Genomic DNA, 19,129 nt, shown 5'->3' with positions numbered 1-19,129 from the left:
CTGTTATACTGGAAAAAAACCAACATGGTATTACACTCAGGGTTCCCTCTGTCAGAAGTCATTTCAGGGCTTCTTGGATCTTATTTCTAAACATTGTGATATAAAGAGAAATTTCTAGGAATTTCTAGACACTCAGAAGCAAGGAACAAAGCAACCATAATATGAGCTTTCCTTACAACTAACTCCAAGTCGTGAATACAGTTATATCATGAATTCTTGCATTTCTTTGGGGGAACACAGATTATACACCGCTTCTTTGCAAATATTTTCACACACATAAAATGTGTAGATATCCATATTTCTATCTGATCTCAGAGGAAACTCACATTTACCAGCCTACCGTCTGGCAACCAGTTAAAAGACTTATTTTTTTAAAGTATTTATTTTTAAAGAATGCAGTCAGATGCAACATATGATGTGTGTTAGCGTTTGCTGGCTGTAATCTGATCACGCATGTCAGTCAGATCATTACCTGTATTCTGATCATTATCAAAATGAAAGAACAAGAACTGGGGAATGGCTCTTTTGTTTAGTAGACACAGCTGAAAGACTCCTGAAGTTGCAAACTATGAAAATAAGGGCAGAGTTTAAACAAGTCTGTTTCAGTAAAGATAGGCATCTAAATAAGAACATTTGAGAGTACAGTTTAGGGAAGAGTCTCTTCTCGTCTTTCTAACCAGTAATCAGTTCAATGTGTCAAAAATATAAAACAAATAATAATAAAAAAAAACATCTTTTGATAGTAACTGTATTAAACAAGTGAAATATGAAATAGAAGAGGAATTGTTCCTTATGGGGAGAGCACCCTGAAAAATCCATGGGGGTGTAGGTGACATCCTAGTGTTTGAAAAGAAAGGAAAAATACCTACACTATGCTTCTTTAAATAACCTAGCTGACTCCTGTTACTGTGTTTGCTGGAGAAAAAAGTTTGGGAAGAAAAGGTGAATGGGAAAATTCTGATGAATAGGGACTAAATAGTTTGGTGATTACTGCATTGTGAATGCAACTGTGTAGACCTAAATCTAAACTGGATTTCATGATATCTTCAAGAGCTGAGGAATGTGAAGCTCTGATCTTTAACAGCTGGGAGAAAGAAGGCAGAAGGCTTTCCTGTTGATTTGACTGTCACCTGTCATGCTCCTCTCACCTATGAACAGAGCCAATGCATGGGCACAGACTGCCTGTCTCTTCTGTTGGATCATTTCCTCCTCAAGCTTGATAGTGGAGCTATATCAGAATATGAAACCACATTTGCTATGTTCATCATCTTTGTACTCCTCCTCCCAGGAAGAACTTTACCTCAGTCTGCTGAAGGTGTATGATTCTGGCTTGGGCATCATAGACTGACATATAACAGAAATAAATTTGAACTATGGGGACTACTATGGGAGCTCAAAGGCTCTTACTATACACCAAAATTTCCATATCAGGTAAATCAAAAGCCAAAGGTAGGTTTGCTATCAGAAGATAGGATAGTAAAAAACCTGCAGATCTGGCTTTATGCTTAGTTTAAAATAAATTACACTCTGTAAATACATTTTAAGAAGTCATAGTTTTGAAAATGAAATCTGCAAAATATTTATGAAAGTAAATAAACAATAAACAAGAGCTGGGACACAATCCTGTCTGAACTGAAATGAAAATGATGTTTCAGCATCTCAGTCCTACCCATGAGAGAATTTTACAAATTAACAGGATGAATATGATCATGTAACAATGTCCTAACCAAACATGGCAAAGAGCTGTTTGAAAGTGTCCACAGGCAATGCTCTTCCCATTATTCTCATGCCATGCTCAGCAGGAGATGATAACCTGTGACCAATTCTCCAATGCTTACAAGTCAGTTTTCTTACTTAGATTATTACTTTGACTTCTTAAGTACACCCTGTCACTTTGCAGATGAAAATCTACTTGTATACCTCTTAGTAAAATGTAAATTGCTTGAGAGAAAGGAATACTGCATCTTTAATACTACAATTGGTTGTAAAACTGACATTTCATATTAGCATAGGTCATTTGGGACCTACTTTACAATCCAACAATCAAAATCACTTTACATCCACAGTACTGCGATGATGATATTCTTATAATTCCATTTGAAAATGTTTTAGGTTTCACTGTCAGTTCTTATAAGCAGAAAATCCATTTTGTCATTGCGTATAAGTTCTTAGCCTTTTTCTCTATGCTGTCGCTTGAGGTAGAAAAAGATGCAGGGAAAACAACAACCTGTACTGTTTAGAAATTACTTGGAGAAATTGCCTTGCTCATACTCTAGGTCAAGGACTAGTTTGATGATAAAACATAATAATTAGTAGTTTCCTAATACCCTCTTATTTACTAAGTGAAGGCAGGCATGTCTCACTGATATAAGAGACAGGAACTGGTGAACAGAAAGTTTGAAATATACGCAAAACTGAGCATAAGGAAGATTTGAAACTAGAATCTTGTTTTCTGGACTCTGTCCCAAACCCTTTACCCATAGAAAAAAACCTACTTCATATTTCTATAATATTTCAGATTGCTATGTATTTAACACTACCATAGTACCAAGTATTACACTTACTAGTTTGCAATTATATATGCACACACACACATATATATATTTTCATACACCTTAAAAAAATGTGAACCTTCTTAGACTGAAGGTAAGCCAAAATGGAGAAAAATTAGAGGCTCCCTAAATTTTTGAGTTTAGTTATGTAGGCCTTCAGCCAACAAACAATGACTAGAAAATTCTGGTTTGCTGTAGGCTATGCCAAAGACCCATCCTGTGATAACACATTCAGTTCTATACATCTGATTGTTTTTTTTTTTTTTTTTCTTTAATGTCCTGTGAATATCACATTTAGGAAGCCCTGATGGCCTTAGTGTTTTCCTGCAAAAATGGCATTTTCAAAGTTACACATTATTGATCAGAATAATGTTTAACAAATCTTGCTTGTTGCTGATACTTTCTATTGTATATGTTCTGAATACCTGCAGTGATATTTTAGAGCAAAGGCAGCCTGTGAATATGTATTAAAATGCCTGTCTGGTACCCTTATTCTGCGTGAGAAAACAACCTTTATTTCATGAAGGCTACTAATGCATGATGCTAATACATTTACTATTTACGTTTCACAGCCATTGGTGGACTTTGCTTTTTGGTTCTTTTCCAGTTTGTCTGACTGGCAGAAGAAAAAAATTACACTGCATAAGACAGATAGATGATGGATTTGAAATGAACTTGGGGAATTCACTGTGGTCAGGAGAGAAATTAACGTGAGATTTTTAAGAAGGAACCTCTGTCCTTCCAGTAAAAGGTGGATCTGTAATTGTTCAGCTTTCACTTTCAATGAGAGCTTATCACTAGCTTATTTCATTCTTCCTACTGGCATTTCTGTGTCACAGCACCAGTCCTGGACTACAACACTGATTGAAGGAGAAACATAACCTTACTGCTGTAAAGAAAGGTTTCATTTTGCTGTTTTCTTTAGAGGACCATAAAACCAAAATTCTATTACACATTTTATAAAAGGTGAAATACTATAGCATTATGATTCTCAACAGCTCTGTGTCCCCTGTTTGAGTGATGTCTGCCTATGCAGGCCTCTGAACAAAGTTGGTTTTCAACTGTGTGTTTACAACAAATACTGTTCAAAATAAAATATAAGTAAGAGAGGATAAGGAGAATGTATAAAGCCAAAAATATCAAATTCAGGAGAATGAGTTCTGTGGAGCTCCAGTTACAACTGTAACAACTGGTGCGTAAGGACTCATAATATTTTCATTAACAGGAAATTCCTGCTCTGATGTTTCATGTTAGATCTTCTGTGCCTGACTTTCATGGTTATCAGCAGAGTCACAATGCTGTCACACTACAAGGACGTATTTCTCTCATAAGGAGAAAGAAGTCAAAGGATTTGCCTTTAAGACATCTAACATGTGCAATTGGATGGAAAAACGCAAAATAATCCAGTTATTTGAGCAGGTCTTCTCAATTTCTGAGTCTGGCAAAAAAAATGTTTACAGCAGAAAGCTGCGTAGGTTCTTTTTAATGGGGAGAAAAATAAATTAAAACAAACAAAAAAAGAAGAGATACAAACAAATAAGAAGAGATTTAGCTGCAGAAAGGAATAAGAAAGAAGAAAATAATTTCCATTCTTTTAGGCAGCAATTTTGGAGGATGTGACATCATCAATCTTGGGAAACACTTTATACTCCTGTTTGGCTACTTTGAGCTCCTGTGTGCAGCTGATGGCAGGTGACAGGAGATGCAGGTGACAACTAAGAGGTGAGAGCTGACAGAGAACAGGTAATGGGTGACAAACAATTTTCCGAGGAGCTATGACTTACAAAATGCAGTGGTACTCCACTTTTGTACTAATGCATCATTTGATTCATCTCAAACCTGTATTGGTAGAACTGCCTCTACAAAACCACTTTCAGTGCAGTAGCAGTAGTCTTTTGCAATTCATATGTGACTATTAAAAATTGAAATCTCCCTATTGCACAAGGTCATGTAGGTCCTTCACATGCCTAGGGCAGAAAAACATTTCTGTAGAATGAAAATAATCCTCTTTTGTGGTGCTTTCATACTTGGAAACCCTCTCTTGCTATCATTAGGTAGGGATGAGCATATCTAGCGGCTAGAGCAAAAAAAGCCTGTGAATCAGGCTCCTTGGATCTAGTTCTTGCTCTCAGCCTCGAGTCATGTCAATTGTGCTTCTCACACAACTACGCTGTGATGCGTAACATACTCGTTTCCTTGATGGGGAAGCAGGAGGCTTTGATAAGGTCCTGGTGAGTGCCGACTGCAGTGAGATCTTCTGATAAAAGGTTCTGTAGAAATTCAGAACTATGGCAGTATGAAAAAGAACTGTTTAATAACAGTTTCACTGTGAGAGAAACAAAAAGCTAACACTACCTCTTTCTTTTAGAGTTTTCCAGGTCATGATTGTTCACTTCTTTGCACTATTTTTAGAGGATGAACCTCTTTCTTTTCAGGTCTTGCCAGAATATAAGGCAAACTTGCTTTGAGATAAGAACTACTTAAACCCGAAAGTAGCTGAACTTTTCCTGTACCCTTACAGAGTATGTCTACACCAAAGACAACCAGCCTGACACAGCCATATGGCAGGAAACTAAGTGTGCATTATCTTGAAACTTTCTCCCATGCACTCAATTTAGATGACAATTTCTTGACTCAATAATGGATTTCCTGCCTGTTGTTTCTCTCACTTCAGGAAATGCTAGTACTATGTGGAGGAAAAACAAACAAACAAACAAACAAAAAGCAATCAAAGGCATGATGAATTGAATTTGTTAAAATGTGTGCCGATGGCATGTATGAAAAAAATGAGTGACATCAAAGACATTTGGAAGCAGTTATTTATGACCAAGGGACATGAATGAATGCAGAAGAGATCTGGTTGGGAAATATTGAATCAAGACTTAGAAGAAATGTCTGTAGGATGTAAGAGTCAGAAGAGAACAGATTAAAGCTTTCAGGATTAACTGTGAAATCAGGATACTTGGAAATCTGAGGAGTGATTACTGCAGTCTTGCTTTACATCCCTCACTTTCTTGTTTTGGGCATTAGAGCTTCATACTGTTAATTCTGATTTTCGCTAGGTATATGTCTGAAGAAGGCTTGTGTACAACTTTCAGTTGCCTCTTGGACAGAACTCAAATGCAATTAGGTCTTTTAAACACAGGTTTTAGCATAATTTCATGATTCTATGATTTATCATAGACTAACGTGTGTGCCTGAACACAGTAAGAGCATAACGTGTAACCCCGGCATAATGTGTGCGCCTGAACACGGAAGCATATGCCAGCCAAAGACTAGAGTTCATGTTGGTCAAGGAAGTAAGCAGAAAACTCATAGAAGGCACCTATAAATAATAATGGGTGCCTTATTACTTTGTTGAAAAAAACTGTAACCGAAGAATTAAGGCCAAGGCACTGAGGAACCCTTGCACCAACCCAGTGTTTGTGACAATAGCATATTTCCTTCTGAATATCTCTGCATGCTGGAGAAATTTGTACCTCCCATATCATGGATTGGGATAGTTTAGGTTTATCTCTATGTCACAGGGCTCAATTAATAAAAATTGGTTTATCTGGACTAGTTATATTGCAGTGCAATATTTTATGTGTAATTTATAAAATAATTTGGATTAGAGAATAAGTAATTTCTAAAATGAGTTGAAACTGATACGTACAAGTAAAAACAGCTATGAAAAAAACTCGCAGTTAAAAAAAACACATTACTTTGAAGCTTTGATCTTAACAAGTATTAAAGCTCTGGACATTTTAGAATAACAGTTTTTAGCTAAAATGTTCTTTACAGTAAGAAATAGATTAGTTAAACTTTTATTCTTATTGTGGAAGTATGCGGTATAGTCCTTGGGGGTTGTAATTAAATGATCTTTAAGGTCCCTTCTAACCCAAACCATTCTATGGTTCTATGATTAAAAACACATAAAATCAAGATGGACATCTTGTTAGCTCAGTACTGTTTTGAATAGATCTTCAAATAGTGCCTGTTAGGATTACAGGTTTCTTTCTAACTACCAAGGACAACACCATAACTTGTCAAAATTGTCTTTATAAAAACAAGTGATATGGAAATTTCTTTTATAAACTTCACTTCAAAGTAAAAGTAAGTGGAAAAATTTTGTATTGATAATTTCACATCCTCTTATTGGTTAACTATGAAGAGAAGTAACACATCAAAATATAGTAGCATATATACTGTTCTTCACTAAGGATTTGGGTCAAAATGAGGAGAGCAGAAATATCAGGAAACAAACCTGTGAAAGTCAAACTTTAAAATCTAGGAAGATCTAGGAGAATATGTAAGTGTAGATTTTTTGAATAATTTTTAATGGCTTATGTTAACAGGGATTATAGTTGCTTTCTTTAAATTACAAGAGCTAATTAAGGAAAACTATATTAACAACAGCACATTCATAGGCAAAAGCTTACAATATTAAAAGGCCAACAGGATGAACAGGATTTTCACTTACGCCTACTTTCATAAATAGCTCTTGATTTCTCATACAGCTCATATGGGTCAGGTTTCCGTGGATCAAAGGCCTCTGTTGAATCGGGAAATGAACTCCTGTGAAGAGTGGGTGGATAGGGAATATTCTGTGGTAGAGCTGGAGCAGATAGGCTTGTTTGAGGGCTGCCTTGATTCTCCCATCGTTCCATCATCTGGAATAAAAACATACAGACAAGAAAGGTGTTTTGCAAAAACGGTGACTGCTACAATCAGGCTAAAGACAGTGATTTCAGTAAAAGGTAAAGTATTTTGTAAAATTAGCAAATCCCTTTGCTGTCTTTTGAGATAAATGATGTATGTTGTGCTGTTTATAAAATTATTTGTTGAAATTTACTTGTTAATTTGTTGCTCATGGGAAGGTGTGATCTTTCTCAGATAATACGACCCTGTGTAGATTAGGACCCAACATTACCCTGCAGCATGTTGAGTGTCTCTTACAGAATACCCTGAGCTATTGGAAAGCATTCTGCTAAAGGCAAAATCTGTGTGACTGTGAAGTTACAGTTATCAGATTCAACAAAATATATAACTGAACATAGTGTTTAATAAAGAAGTGCCCAGACAGGGTTGCAACTGAATGGTCTTAATGCTGTATCTTTTCAGAATGCATGTAAATACCTGGCTGCAAAGGGAGAAAGAGGTAGATTACTGTAACTGCAAACAGAATTTACTTGAAGAAAAAGAGCCAATGAAAGCAAAATTATTAAAGCACCTATTTGAGCAACTAGTAATAGTTGACAGAAGAAGGTTAGCATTAATCTGATGCAGACTTTTTCATTTCTTGCAGTTTCTTTCCCATATCAAAAATTATATTGCTGTCATCCAGTCAAGCTCCCAAGCACAGGATAAGTTTTTCTACTCTTCCTGACAATTTAGAGAGAAATACACAGCAGTGTATTGACTATTCATGAAAGCTACCTCAATCCAAATTTTCTCCAAGATTCCCTTTAGTGGTCTCTGAAGCACATCAATCTAGAAGGGAATATGAATTGTGAAAAAGAAGACGTGGAGATATTGGGGATTTTTCTTTTTGAGAGAGTTGATTAAGTTAAACAAAACACAAATGTTTATCCCAGGAAATGAATATTTCACTTTGCCTGTGACCCCTGCTGAAGCAAAAGCTAGTAAAGCCTCCAGAAGTGTGCTCTCTCACATAGCCCATCAATCAGTTAATTCCACAAAAAATTACTCTCAGAACCAAACTGCACTGCAATTCAGTATCACTGGCTTCTAGTGTTGTATCAGCAGTGTCTTACCAAAGATGTTTGCAAGTCTACAGAAAATCTGCTCTACAAATTGTGATTATCCTTCACATTCAGCTCCTTGGCTTCAGAAGGTACATGGCTCATCAGGGGAGCTTTGCTCTCTGTTCTGATGATTAACAGCATCAGGCTTTTTCGCCAAGTATTGTGTGGACTGCAGATGCTTTAGAGTCCTTGTGGAAAATATGTTGAGCAACTTCACTGCACATCCCAGGTGCACTGCATATCATACTGCACATCCCATATCACACACTGCACATCCCAGGTGCACTGCATATCATACTTCAAAATAGGTTTTATCCATCTTCTGTTGTTAAGGACCTCATTCTTTATACCTCAAGCTACGCTTTTGTCAGATTTTTTTGCAGTAAGTAGGGCTGGTTCATTGGAAACTGAAGAAAAGAGAGATCTAGGTGTCTCAGTCAATCACAGGATGACTCTCATGTGCTAGTATGTATTGGGTATGATATTGAAGTTAACAAAGGGAAGTATTAATATTCTGATGAAGATATGGAATATTGTATTCAATCCTCACTAATGTTATTCAAGAAAGACACATTTATAGTGGGTCAGATATAGAAGACAGTGACTAGGACGTGATATAAAAGGACATTAAGGGTGTGTATATCCTTTGCAGTGAAGTGCCATATGGAGATACCTGAGTTGTCATTGAAATAGCTTATGTACAGTAAGATACCTCATGTGCATTCAGGTACCCTTTGCAGTGGGTTATTCTCTATTAGCTTATTTTTAATGGGTTTATTCTCTATTAGCTTATGCGGCAAGCCACATGAAAATCACAATAATACTTCCGGTAATGCTTCTAACTCTGAAGGAATTAACTCAAGTACATATAAACATATATACAGTATATAATTGTATTATGGAAGCATAAATTCAAAGGTGTCCAGAAACAAACCTGATTATGACCCCTATGTCTAAGTGGGAAAGGAGAACTGGGATCAATACAAGCTCCTTATGTCCAGGAAAAATAATGGAGAATAGTATTTAGGTTTTGCCTTCAGTAAGGAATCTAAAAAAGAATACAAGTTGATGAACCAAACTATTTATCTTGTCGCTATGAAGCAGAAAGACATCTAGGGTCCCGTCTATCTAGAACTGAATATTTCCTAATTTCTTGGACTGTAGCAGAGAAATAGAATACTTACCTCTTTCAAAATGTGAAACTGAGTAAAAATGAAATATTTAAAGAAGATTTTAAAAAGGAAAAGGAAAAAGTAATTATTTTTGATGAACAAACTTCCTCCCTAGAGGAAGGATGAGAATATGGAGATCAATAGCAAAGCTCTACTGGGTCCCATACATCTAATTCTCGTTTGCTGGTCACCCCTAAATCTCTATGTGTGAAATTAAAAACTGAGCAAAGTGTTCTTACCTGTGGGTAGTACTGCTAACACAAGGAGTTACATAAGCAGATAAAGACGAGGGGATTATCCCTCCCAAACCCATATTGGTTAGTTAAATAGTCAAGAAGTGTTTTGCAATGTGAGTTATCACAATGCTAACTCAGGTATAAGGCACTCTTGGAAATGAATAAGCATGGTATTGTGTGCAGTGTATAAAATCTAAATTAGGTAATAGTTTGGTAATTGCTCAAATTCAATTTGTGTTAATATTATATTACCAATGTTACATATAATAGAACACGGTATATATAGAAATCATAGGATTTCTGTCAACCCAGATTAGTCTGGGATGCTGAGCACACAGACACAGGGTGTGCCACCTGTGAGCCTCTGCCCTGGGGAGAGGAGCTCATCTCTTCCCTTCCAGCCAATGGCCCATGGTCCCCTTTTTGCTCTAAAGGAGAGTGGTGGGTACTTCTCACCTCTTCAGCCAGAGATATGAGGGGTCAGCAGTAGTCATTCAAGCAGAGAAGCAGCTCAGTTTGGGGTCATCTAGTTTTTCTTTCCTGCTACAGGGCTGTGATGTGGTGTCAGGAAGGCTTTGTAGACCTCCTGGTGCTGGCTTTACTGCTTCAGACTGCCTGCAGACAGTGCTTCAGTGACACTTGGCTTCAATCTGATCTTCACACCGTGAGTGTTAGAAATTCATGTCTGATTATTTCTCTAGTTAAAGGGGTGAAGACAGAGGAATGCATACTACCTTAAACTGGTTCATCACTGTGAGCTCTCATGCTGAGACTACACCAAATTAGGCTAGTTGTGTACAGTTAGCCCACATGCAAATACAGTATCTCCACAAATTGATGATACCTTATTTTGCGGTCCCTGCTCTGCTCAGACTGTTGCATGAAGAATTGCATCACTCTGGTTGTTTCTCTAGATTCTGATTATTGGCAAGTGCTACCTGAATATGAACCACTATACGACTGTTTATATATCAAAACAGTGTAGAAAATCATCAACAGTATGCTGAACTTTATATATTTGATATATATTTAAAGAGGGGGAGCACTGCCCGTGGAGATCTTTGGCTTTCAATCTATAACAAGTAAGTTCCAAGTTCCTTATTTCATCACTATTTGCCTGAGATGAGAAGTGGAATGTCCCAGCCAGGTAGGAACCTTAATCTGGTGAGAATAGGCTAACCCTTAATAGACAAATTTATTTTCATGGGGTCTACAAACATCCTGCTATTTTGAAAAATAAACAAACTTATGCTGCTGTACTGCCAATATATTGTGTCCATCCTCTGGCATTTTACTCAAAAACACCACAAGCTGAAAGCAGTTTGATGAAATTGCATCAACTGATTAATTAATTGCCATATGTGTTTGACAGGATACAAAAATCAATTTGGGTTGCAATAAGCATGCCATTATCCAGTATGAGAGGGTGTGAAATTGTCCAGATTCAGCATTAAAACACCCTAACACAAAAAGGAGAAACCTTTAAAAATTAGCTTTTATATATATATATATATATATATATATATATATATATATATATAAAAAGAAAAAGTTAAGAAATAGTGGTATCGTTATTCCTACTGCTCTTAGATACCTACAGGCAAAGTCAGGGCTCTCTTTTCCAGCAAAACGCCCCTGATGAGAGATAAGGAATACTGTAAGGTCTTTTCAAGCTAAGAAAGAAAGAGAAAAAAAGAAAAAAAAAAGCACAAAATAAAATAAACAAACAAAAAAACCCAAAAGCCAGAAAACAGAAAACCAAAAATAGTAGTCTATGATTTCTTTTCAGGTTGAGAATGATGTCACAACTTCAAAATAGGATATAATTTGGTGTCAACAAAATAAATACAGTAACTTTTTATAGTCATAGAATATAGTAAATCTTAATACTTTGGTGTTAAATGTCAAAATCATAGGTCTAATCCAACCTCTTACTTGAAATGGGGCTATTGTTTCTAGATCTACTAATGTAAAAAACAAAACAAAACAAAAAAACAATTACTCTCAAGATATTTTGATCAATGCATTTGTAAAACAGAAAAATTGCTTGTTATCTCTTGCAAAGAGATTGCCAACTAAACTGGTCTCACTGCTGGAGCCTTTTGCTGCCTTCTTCTCCAGGCCCCTCATTTTTGAGTCACTGCCTTTTTAACTTCTTGCCACCCATCTTTAAGTTCCTTTCTCCAAACAGCTGTTGTCAGTCTCCAAGTGAATAGATCTTCAGAGCTTATTAACAAGGCCATCCCTAATGCTGTTTCTCACCTAGAGCTGGTTTATTGCTGAGAGGTGTCTCATGAGCTGGGAACAGGTGGGTTAGATGAAAGTCTACAGAAATTTGCTTTGAATGATAGTCATCTTATGAATGCAAAGTGTATAATTTTGAAACGGAACTTACAGGCTTTGGAGTTTTCCATGGAGAAAAGAAACCTGAAATAAACAAAAAATAATGTTAGCAGATTTTTCTGGTGCATAAATAGCGGAGGCTCAGTGGCATCTGTGCTCCCACTCTCATTCAGGTGTGCCAATAATATTGACATATTAGAAAATTCTGTACACACAAGGGATGAAATCACAGTCCACAGGGGATAAGTTCTAAGAAAAATATATGCAAACATATATATATGCATATATATATATATGTATGCATGTGGAACCATTGAGATCGTTGCCATAATTTACAAACAGCATGGAATTAGGCTGAAATTAAAAGAATGAAACAGAAGGACTTCCAATTGCCTTGGTGAACATTGGATAAGACACCAAATGACCTGATTCTGATGTGTCAAATGCAATCACACCTTTAAGGAGAAGCAATTCAGAACATCCTCTTAACAAAACCTAATAATAAAAAGAGATTTATTATTATTATTATTATTATTATTATTATTATAATAAGAAATGCCTGGAGAAAAAGAATTGTTTCATCAGTCTAGACAAGGTAGCAAAATCTTGGGAGGGTTGCTTGTTTTTCATACCATTCTCGTTTGTTATAGTTAGCAAGTGGTCAGACGTCTATCTATTCTAAACAACTAGTTTAGTTTACTCCACTGGGAAATAGGACTGACTGATAACTTTAATCACTGCCTTGGTGACTTTCATGACTTTCAACTGTTGCAACTTTCAGATATTTCAAGCTTTAGATATGTCGTTTTTAAAAAAGAGATAATATGAAGCACTCATTATAAACACTATTCATACCTTATGCAGTACAAAGTTCAAAAAGTTAAACATACAAATTATTAAATAAAAGCAAACATAAAAAGGATGTTGGCTGATGTTCAAAAAATCATGTTTTCAGCATAACTTTCTTAAAAAAATAATAAATCATTCTCATTCTTTCTTTACTAGTAGATAAAATCTTGTGAACCTTCCTAAGATTAAAAGCTAATGATAAAGATTTCTTTTGTTTTGTCAAAAACAGAAATGGAACTTAAATAGATGCTTCTAAGAGGAAAGCTGCTCTTTCATTCGAAAAAGGAATTAAGCTCTAAGATTAATATAAAAGTAATGAAGTTGATTTCATTATTTCTTTTTCCAAGGTGAGTCTAGGAAAATAATTAAAAGCACAAGGACACTAGGGAAAGTATCTTTCCACAGATAAATCACAATGGGAATTTTATTTGTACGTACTATTTAAGGTTCCTAGAATTCTGGGATAATGAGGTAATTTTTTTTCTGCCGTGATGTCCAGTTCATTGAGGTTGTAAAAAATCTTAGAGCAAAAAAGCACTTGAGTATTTTGCAGACAACCAGTGGCTGTTTTATAACAACTGATAGTGCTTTTAAGCAAAAAGTATATTGTGAAAAGTAATTCCGGAAAAATTTATGTTTACTGACTGCCATGTCTGGATAAAAACTGCTCTATTAAAGACTAAACAGATTTCTTTCCATCTGCAAATTCAAGCTGAGATAACAGGCACCTGATATAGATCTAGCTTGTGTATCACATCCAGATTCTGTAGTAGAAACTTGCTTAATATCTTCTTGGATGGTAGAAAATCAACTACCTTTTTCTTACCTTTTCTTGTTATTGTTCTGTACGGCTAATAACACTGAAAGTTATAAAATATTTTTCCTCTGAAAACTAAAAATAGGGCTTGAAACTTGCAAGGATGTTTCCCAAAAGGTATCTCAAATCAGTTTACTACACTGATTTGGTTTTGGGGAAATATTGGTAGAGGCAACACTCCCTTCCCATTGGTATTGGTGCACCTCCCATAACTTACTGTCAGCGAATATTACTCCAGGTCAAATTGAAATACATTTTCTTTTTCCTGTTTATTTACTGTCTCTACCTAAAAATATGTTTTGCTGGACTTATCAGAAACATTTACTATGAAGTAAAAATATAATAATTATTTATGAATCAAATAGATAATGACATACGCATCATGCAAAGTGTTTTTTTTTTTAAATCAATTAAAAGAAATCCAGTATTCACTCAAACAAGGACAACTCCAACATATTAGCCTGAAGACTAGGGTCACAGACTGCAACATACAATTGACAACATCTACACTCAAAACAAATAAAAAGCAGTGTTTATTCACACAGCATGAAATTGTATTAACAAAACAAATGGGTATAGGATGCCACAGAGGCAGAAGATTCAAAGCAAAATTTTAAAAACGCATTGGATATCCATTTAGGTATAAATGCACATTGGAAGGCTAAAATCTCTAAAGATAACATACCTTGGAAATGATATTAAAACTCATTCTTCAGATATAAAATCAGATATTAGACCAAGGCCCCATGTAAGATGAGACAGTCTCTTCACTTATGCCAAAGACTAGGTACTAGACTAAATGGACCAAGATTTAGTTCCATAAAGTGAATACTATTGTTGTCTTACATGTATTTCATGATATTTTCAGTTTTGCCTCATTTACATGTCTCCTCAGATGAACTGTATATTTTTTTCCTAATATAAAAAAAGTATGACTTTATCAGTTATTCAACATGAGACTGATTATGGATCATTCATGTGAATCATACATGTCCAGAATTATAATTGTTTAAATATATGTAGGCATTGCTGCAAATTCAACAATTCAAGAGTATAATGCATGTGTAGTACATTGTAACAGAAACTTCATGTGGAAAAGAATAAAAACAAAAATGCACTTTTATTTGGGGTCTGCATGCTACCTTCAACCTTTCACATTTTAATATTATTCTACAGAACTACTGGACTGAGTCCTATACATGTAGAAACCTAAGGCTCAGAAGCTTATCTGAAGAACATATCTTAATTATATGTATTTAATCTATACTCAACCTTCTGCAGCTACATCTACAGCTGGCAGTGAGAGGCAGTGGGCTTTCACTTAGTTTGACCTCAATATTGCTTTTTCCCTTGGTTCATTTCTTGCTGTGAGACATGTCCACAAAAGACAGTGGAACCCTGCCTGTCTGCAAAAGGCAGTGGGACAACACCTGGCAGAGGGGCAGCAATCCATTATTGATTTAAAGGCAGGACTGAAATTTGTTCTCCAGAGAGTACAGCTTTCAATTTCTGTTGAGTATTAATACAGTACTCATACTGCTTGACATTCTCATCAACTTGTGTCTAAATACACATGCATACTGGATAAGCTCTTACAACCTCCTTACTCCATTACCAAACTTCTACTCTCCCAAAGTCCCAACTCTCTACTGTCCAGCTTCTTGTGATGCCTTCTATAAAAGCCTGAATAGCTGAGAATATTGTGTATATATATATACACACACACATAAACACACATATACATACTCATATGTACTTCAAAATTTCAATAATAAAAGCCAACTTAGATCCACTGGGAAATACTTTATGCAGTTGATTCTTTCCATTAGTAGTTTTCTGCTCACTCATGTGCCTGACAGCCATCCCTTCTCATAAAATCTTCCCTGTATAAACAGTGGCTCACTTTCTGAAAAGTCCCAATTTCTATCTATTCTTTTGAAATAAATCTTTATTTACACCCCTGCTAAAGGCAGCAGCACAGGTCTGAATTAGTTTCAGAATGAAAAGCAGCGTTACTGGTTTCTGTCAAAGAGCAACCACCACCACTCACTCAGGCAGATGCTAGTAGGAAAATACTATGGTCACCACTCAGTATAATGTAATGTAATGTGTAACCATGTGAGGATAAAATATGTAACCTCAGATACTTCTCCAAAGTTAGAAAGTAATTTTCTGAAAGTAATGATTTATTTTTAAATGTTGGCCACTTAAACTATACTAAGGTACAGCAGCTGGTGGCCAGCATCTTAATAGAAATAGTAATGGTTTAATTTGAAATAAATAAGTTAAGGTACAGTAACAATCATGCAATTTTTAAAAATCAGAACCACTTGTAAAGCAGTGTGTAAAAATATTTTGACATTGTTTTTTATATTATATTTACCACCTTTCATTATATTTACCACCTTTCAAAATGAGCTTTCCTGGGAATCAGAGCTGTGACATTGTCTATGTTTTAACTTTACTAAGAAACACCACTAACAGAAAACACAAGTTGAATTATAATGCATTTTGAAAAAAAAAAAACGTTTTTCCCAGATCAAGACAAACTCTGACTTCAATCTATTGTATTTTGTATTTCTTTTTGATGAAGCAAGCTGTTCTATAACAAATAACAAATCATTTCACACTTGTTTCTATTTCTTATATACAAATTTAGGTATGCTTTTGACATGAAAGATGATTACAGGTTTCACATGCCTTACATTTCAGCCAGTATTTTTTATCACAAAGTTTGGTTTGCTAAAAGCAGCTTATCAAACATTTCAAGATAGAATCATAACTCTATCTCTCTCCCTCTCTCTCTCTCCCCCCATAGTAAAAATACTAGATTTGGCATATTCCTTAATGTCAACAATACTAAACCAGCCTATGGTTATTAGTCTATTAGTTATTAGATTTTTTTTTTCCCCTAAATATTCATCTCCATTCTTTTCCAGCCTCAGTTTCCTCACTATTTTGTATTGATTCCTGGAAGACTTAAGCTCTTGTAAAGTCACAGGTAAACAACGTGTATGTCACCTAACCACAGGACCTTTAACAGTGTTCGTACCTATGGCAAGACATGTATGCACAATTAAACTAAAACCTGGGAACACCTTGATTTCTGCAGTGACAGAGTGTGGCAGTGCTGCTGAAAGAACTCAACAAAGTCAAAAATAAGACCTTTTCATCCAAAACAATATTCAGAGCATGTCATCTTCCCTCCACATCACTAGTCTCACTGATGATACAAGAGTTTTGTCCATTAGATTTCATTGGGCTTCTTGTCGTTTTATTTCTTTTTTCTTTTTTCTTTTGTGTGTGTGTTATAAAAACATTGCTGCATATGGCTTCCTGAGCCAAGCTGTCCCAAGCACTGCACAGACCTTTCTCACGTAGATGTTTTGAAGTCAATGAACAGATGGCTGATAAGCACTCCCAGAGCATTAACTGACTCCATAGGCATCTTATCAAAGTCCATGTGACAACACTTCAGCAAAAAATTTCCATTCTAGAAAAGTTAATGTATAAATTTATTATCACGGTAGATTTTTTCCATGCTTTTCCTTTCTTTTACTGGGACCTATGAGAGGTCTATCAGTTGGCTACCCTGGGCCTTAATTCCAGCGGTGTCAAGTACTCATTTATTTCAAATGGTTGTGGGAGTGTACAATTTTTCTGAGAGTTCAGACTCATGGTATACACTGTTAGCAGGATACAAGGAACCACTTCTTACCATTCATGTGACATTTGAATCTTCCTTCTGTATATTTACATTTTGTTGATCTGTGCTAGATATGTGTGGATTAGGTGCACAGAACTCAGGCTACAGTTGGGCTAACTCATTTAGACACAAAATATTCTCTCCATGGGAGAGAAAATGGGTTTCTTGTGAACATAAAACAAAGACATAACATTAACGCAATTATTCTCAAATCTTTTCCACTTTTCAGGAAAACAAACATGATCAAGGAGAACAACTATATTCAATTAATTTATACACTATAGTAATCAAAACCTAAAAGGAAACAATGTTTTGAAATAAATGAAAATAATACTTATGAATACAAGCAGGTAATAAAAAGTTTGAAATGGTCATGTCATATTTAAAATATCATATGGTGTGTAGGGAATGGCAATTGGTAATTCAGTTTCTGATAAAATAAATCATTACCACATCATATTTTTTCAAAGGCTTGTCTTTTTCAAACAGGTTTAAGTATCTACCTCTTACTTGGGCAACAACAGAAAAATGATTTACCTTGAAATAAAGAGTAGGTGTTAGAAGACTGGGAGCTTCAAGCACAGTTAGCTAGTCCTGTTGTCAGCCGTACTTCAGCTTGACGGTGCCATGCTGTGGAGGATCCATTTGGTCTGTGGTTGGGATGACCCCCGATGCAAAGGGTCAAAAACCAATACAACCCACATCGGGGTGATATGAATGAGGCTTCATTGGACCCACAGCACTGTATACGATTAAACCCAGTGTCTTTTGACTGCAGCTATCTTTCTCTGCAGTAAGCTACACAGTGGCAGCATGGCAAGAAACTGATGTAGCACTGTGCTGCACTGAGACAAAGGCTGGTCACAGCCATTAGTTATACTGAACGCAGGTTTAGATTAATAAAAGTATGAGAAGTATGCTTGTCTTCTTTAGACCTATTTACAGATGCTCAGAAGTTATTAATTAGCTTTGCCTGAAAGAGATTCACAATGATAGAAACTGATCCTCAACATTTGCATTTGGTTGCATTGTGCTTTGTGCTCTACCAATCCATTGCTCCTGATCTCAACCCAAGTGAGACAGCACTAACAGAAATAGTGCTCCAGTCCAAATCAGCATTGTTTTTCATTCTCTTCAACCTATTACACCTGTGAAAATAACTCAGAAGAATGAATACATTTTCTACCCAAAGAAAATCTAACAAGGGTGTAGGAAAAGAGCAAGCATAGTTAGCTATGAAGAAGGTCAGCTGGGTCTTTTGACCTCATCAGGGTAGCACCTTCAGTAGCTCATCTCTTCTCCACATAACTTGTAGGCATCGTGAGTCCACTTCTGTATTTCATCCTTTCAAAATTCCACCTTTGGGAAATTAAACCTGATCTCATCTCACTGAAGTCTATAGAACTGATATGAAAACTTAATTGACTGTGAGATCAGATACTAAATCAATATTAATCTTTTTATACGTATGGAACACTTTTTATGCAGTTCATGAAGTTTCACTGACCTACACTTCTCAAGCAACAATTTTTCAATATTATTCAGTTCTTCATAAATAATTAGAAACAGGAGAGCTATTCAAAGTCATGAATAGTAGAAGTACTTGCTGTTCAAGCTCTGGCCCTCAGTGGTCACCTGCATCTATGAGAATTTCCTCTAAAATACACTAGAGAATCTCAAGCTACCTTTACATTTTTGCTTTCATGA

The 19,129-nt window shown here is 35.8% G+C and overlaps 1 protein-coding gene across 3 annotated transcripts in view; it reads right to left on the bottom strand.

Moving 5' to 3' along the window:
* MAGI2 (membrane associated guanylate kinase, WW and PDZ domain containing 2) overlaps positions 1-19,129 on the bottom strand; it is a 776,112-nt gene that overhangs the window by 81,138 nt on the left and 675,845 nt on the right. For all 3 annotated transcript variants that reach the window (XM_035549439.2, XM_050708167.1, XM_050708168.1), the window contains 2 exons: positions 12,103-12,134; positions 7,015-7,204 (listed from right to left, as the gene is read on the bottom strand). In XM_035549439.2, the coding sequence (XP_035405332.1) occupies positions 7,015-7,204; positions 12,103-12,134 (222 nt within the window). The remainder of the gene's footprint in view (positions 1-7,014; positions 7,205-12,102; positions 12,135-19,129) is intronic.

The sequence above is a fragment of the Cygnus atratus genome, chromosome 1, assembly GCF_013377495.2.
Source record: "Cygnus atratus isolate AKBS03 ecotype Queensland, Australia chromosome 1, CAtr_DNAZoo_HiC_assembly, whole genome shotgun sequence".
Classification (NCBI taxonomy): Eukaryota; Metazoa; Chordata; class Aves; order Anseriformes; family Anatidae; genus Cygnus; species Cygnus atratus.
Note: the sequence above shows the minus strand (reverse complement) of the source record. Positions and strands in the feature narration are given on the sequence as shown.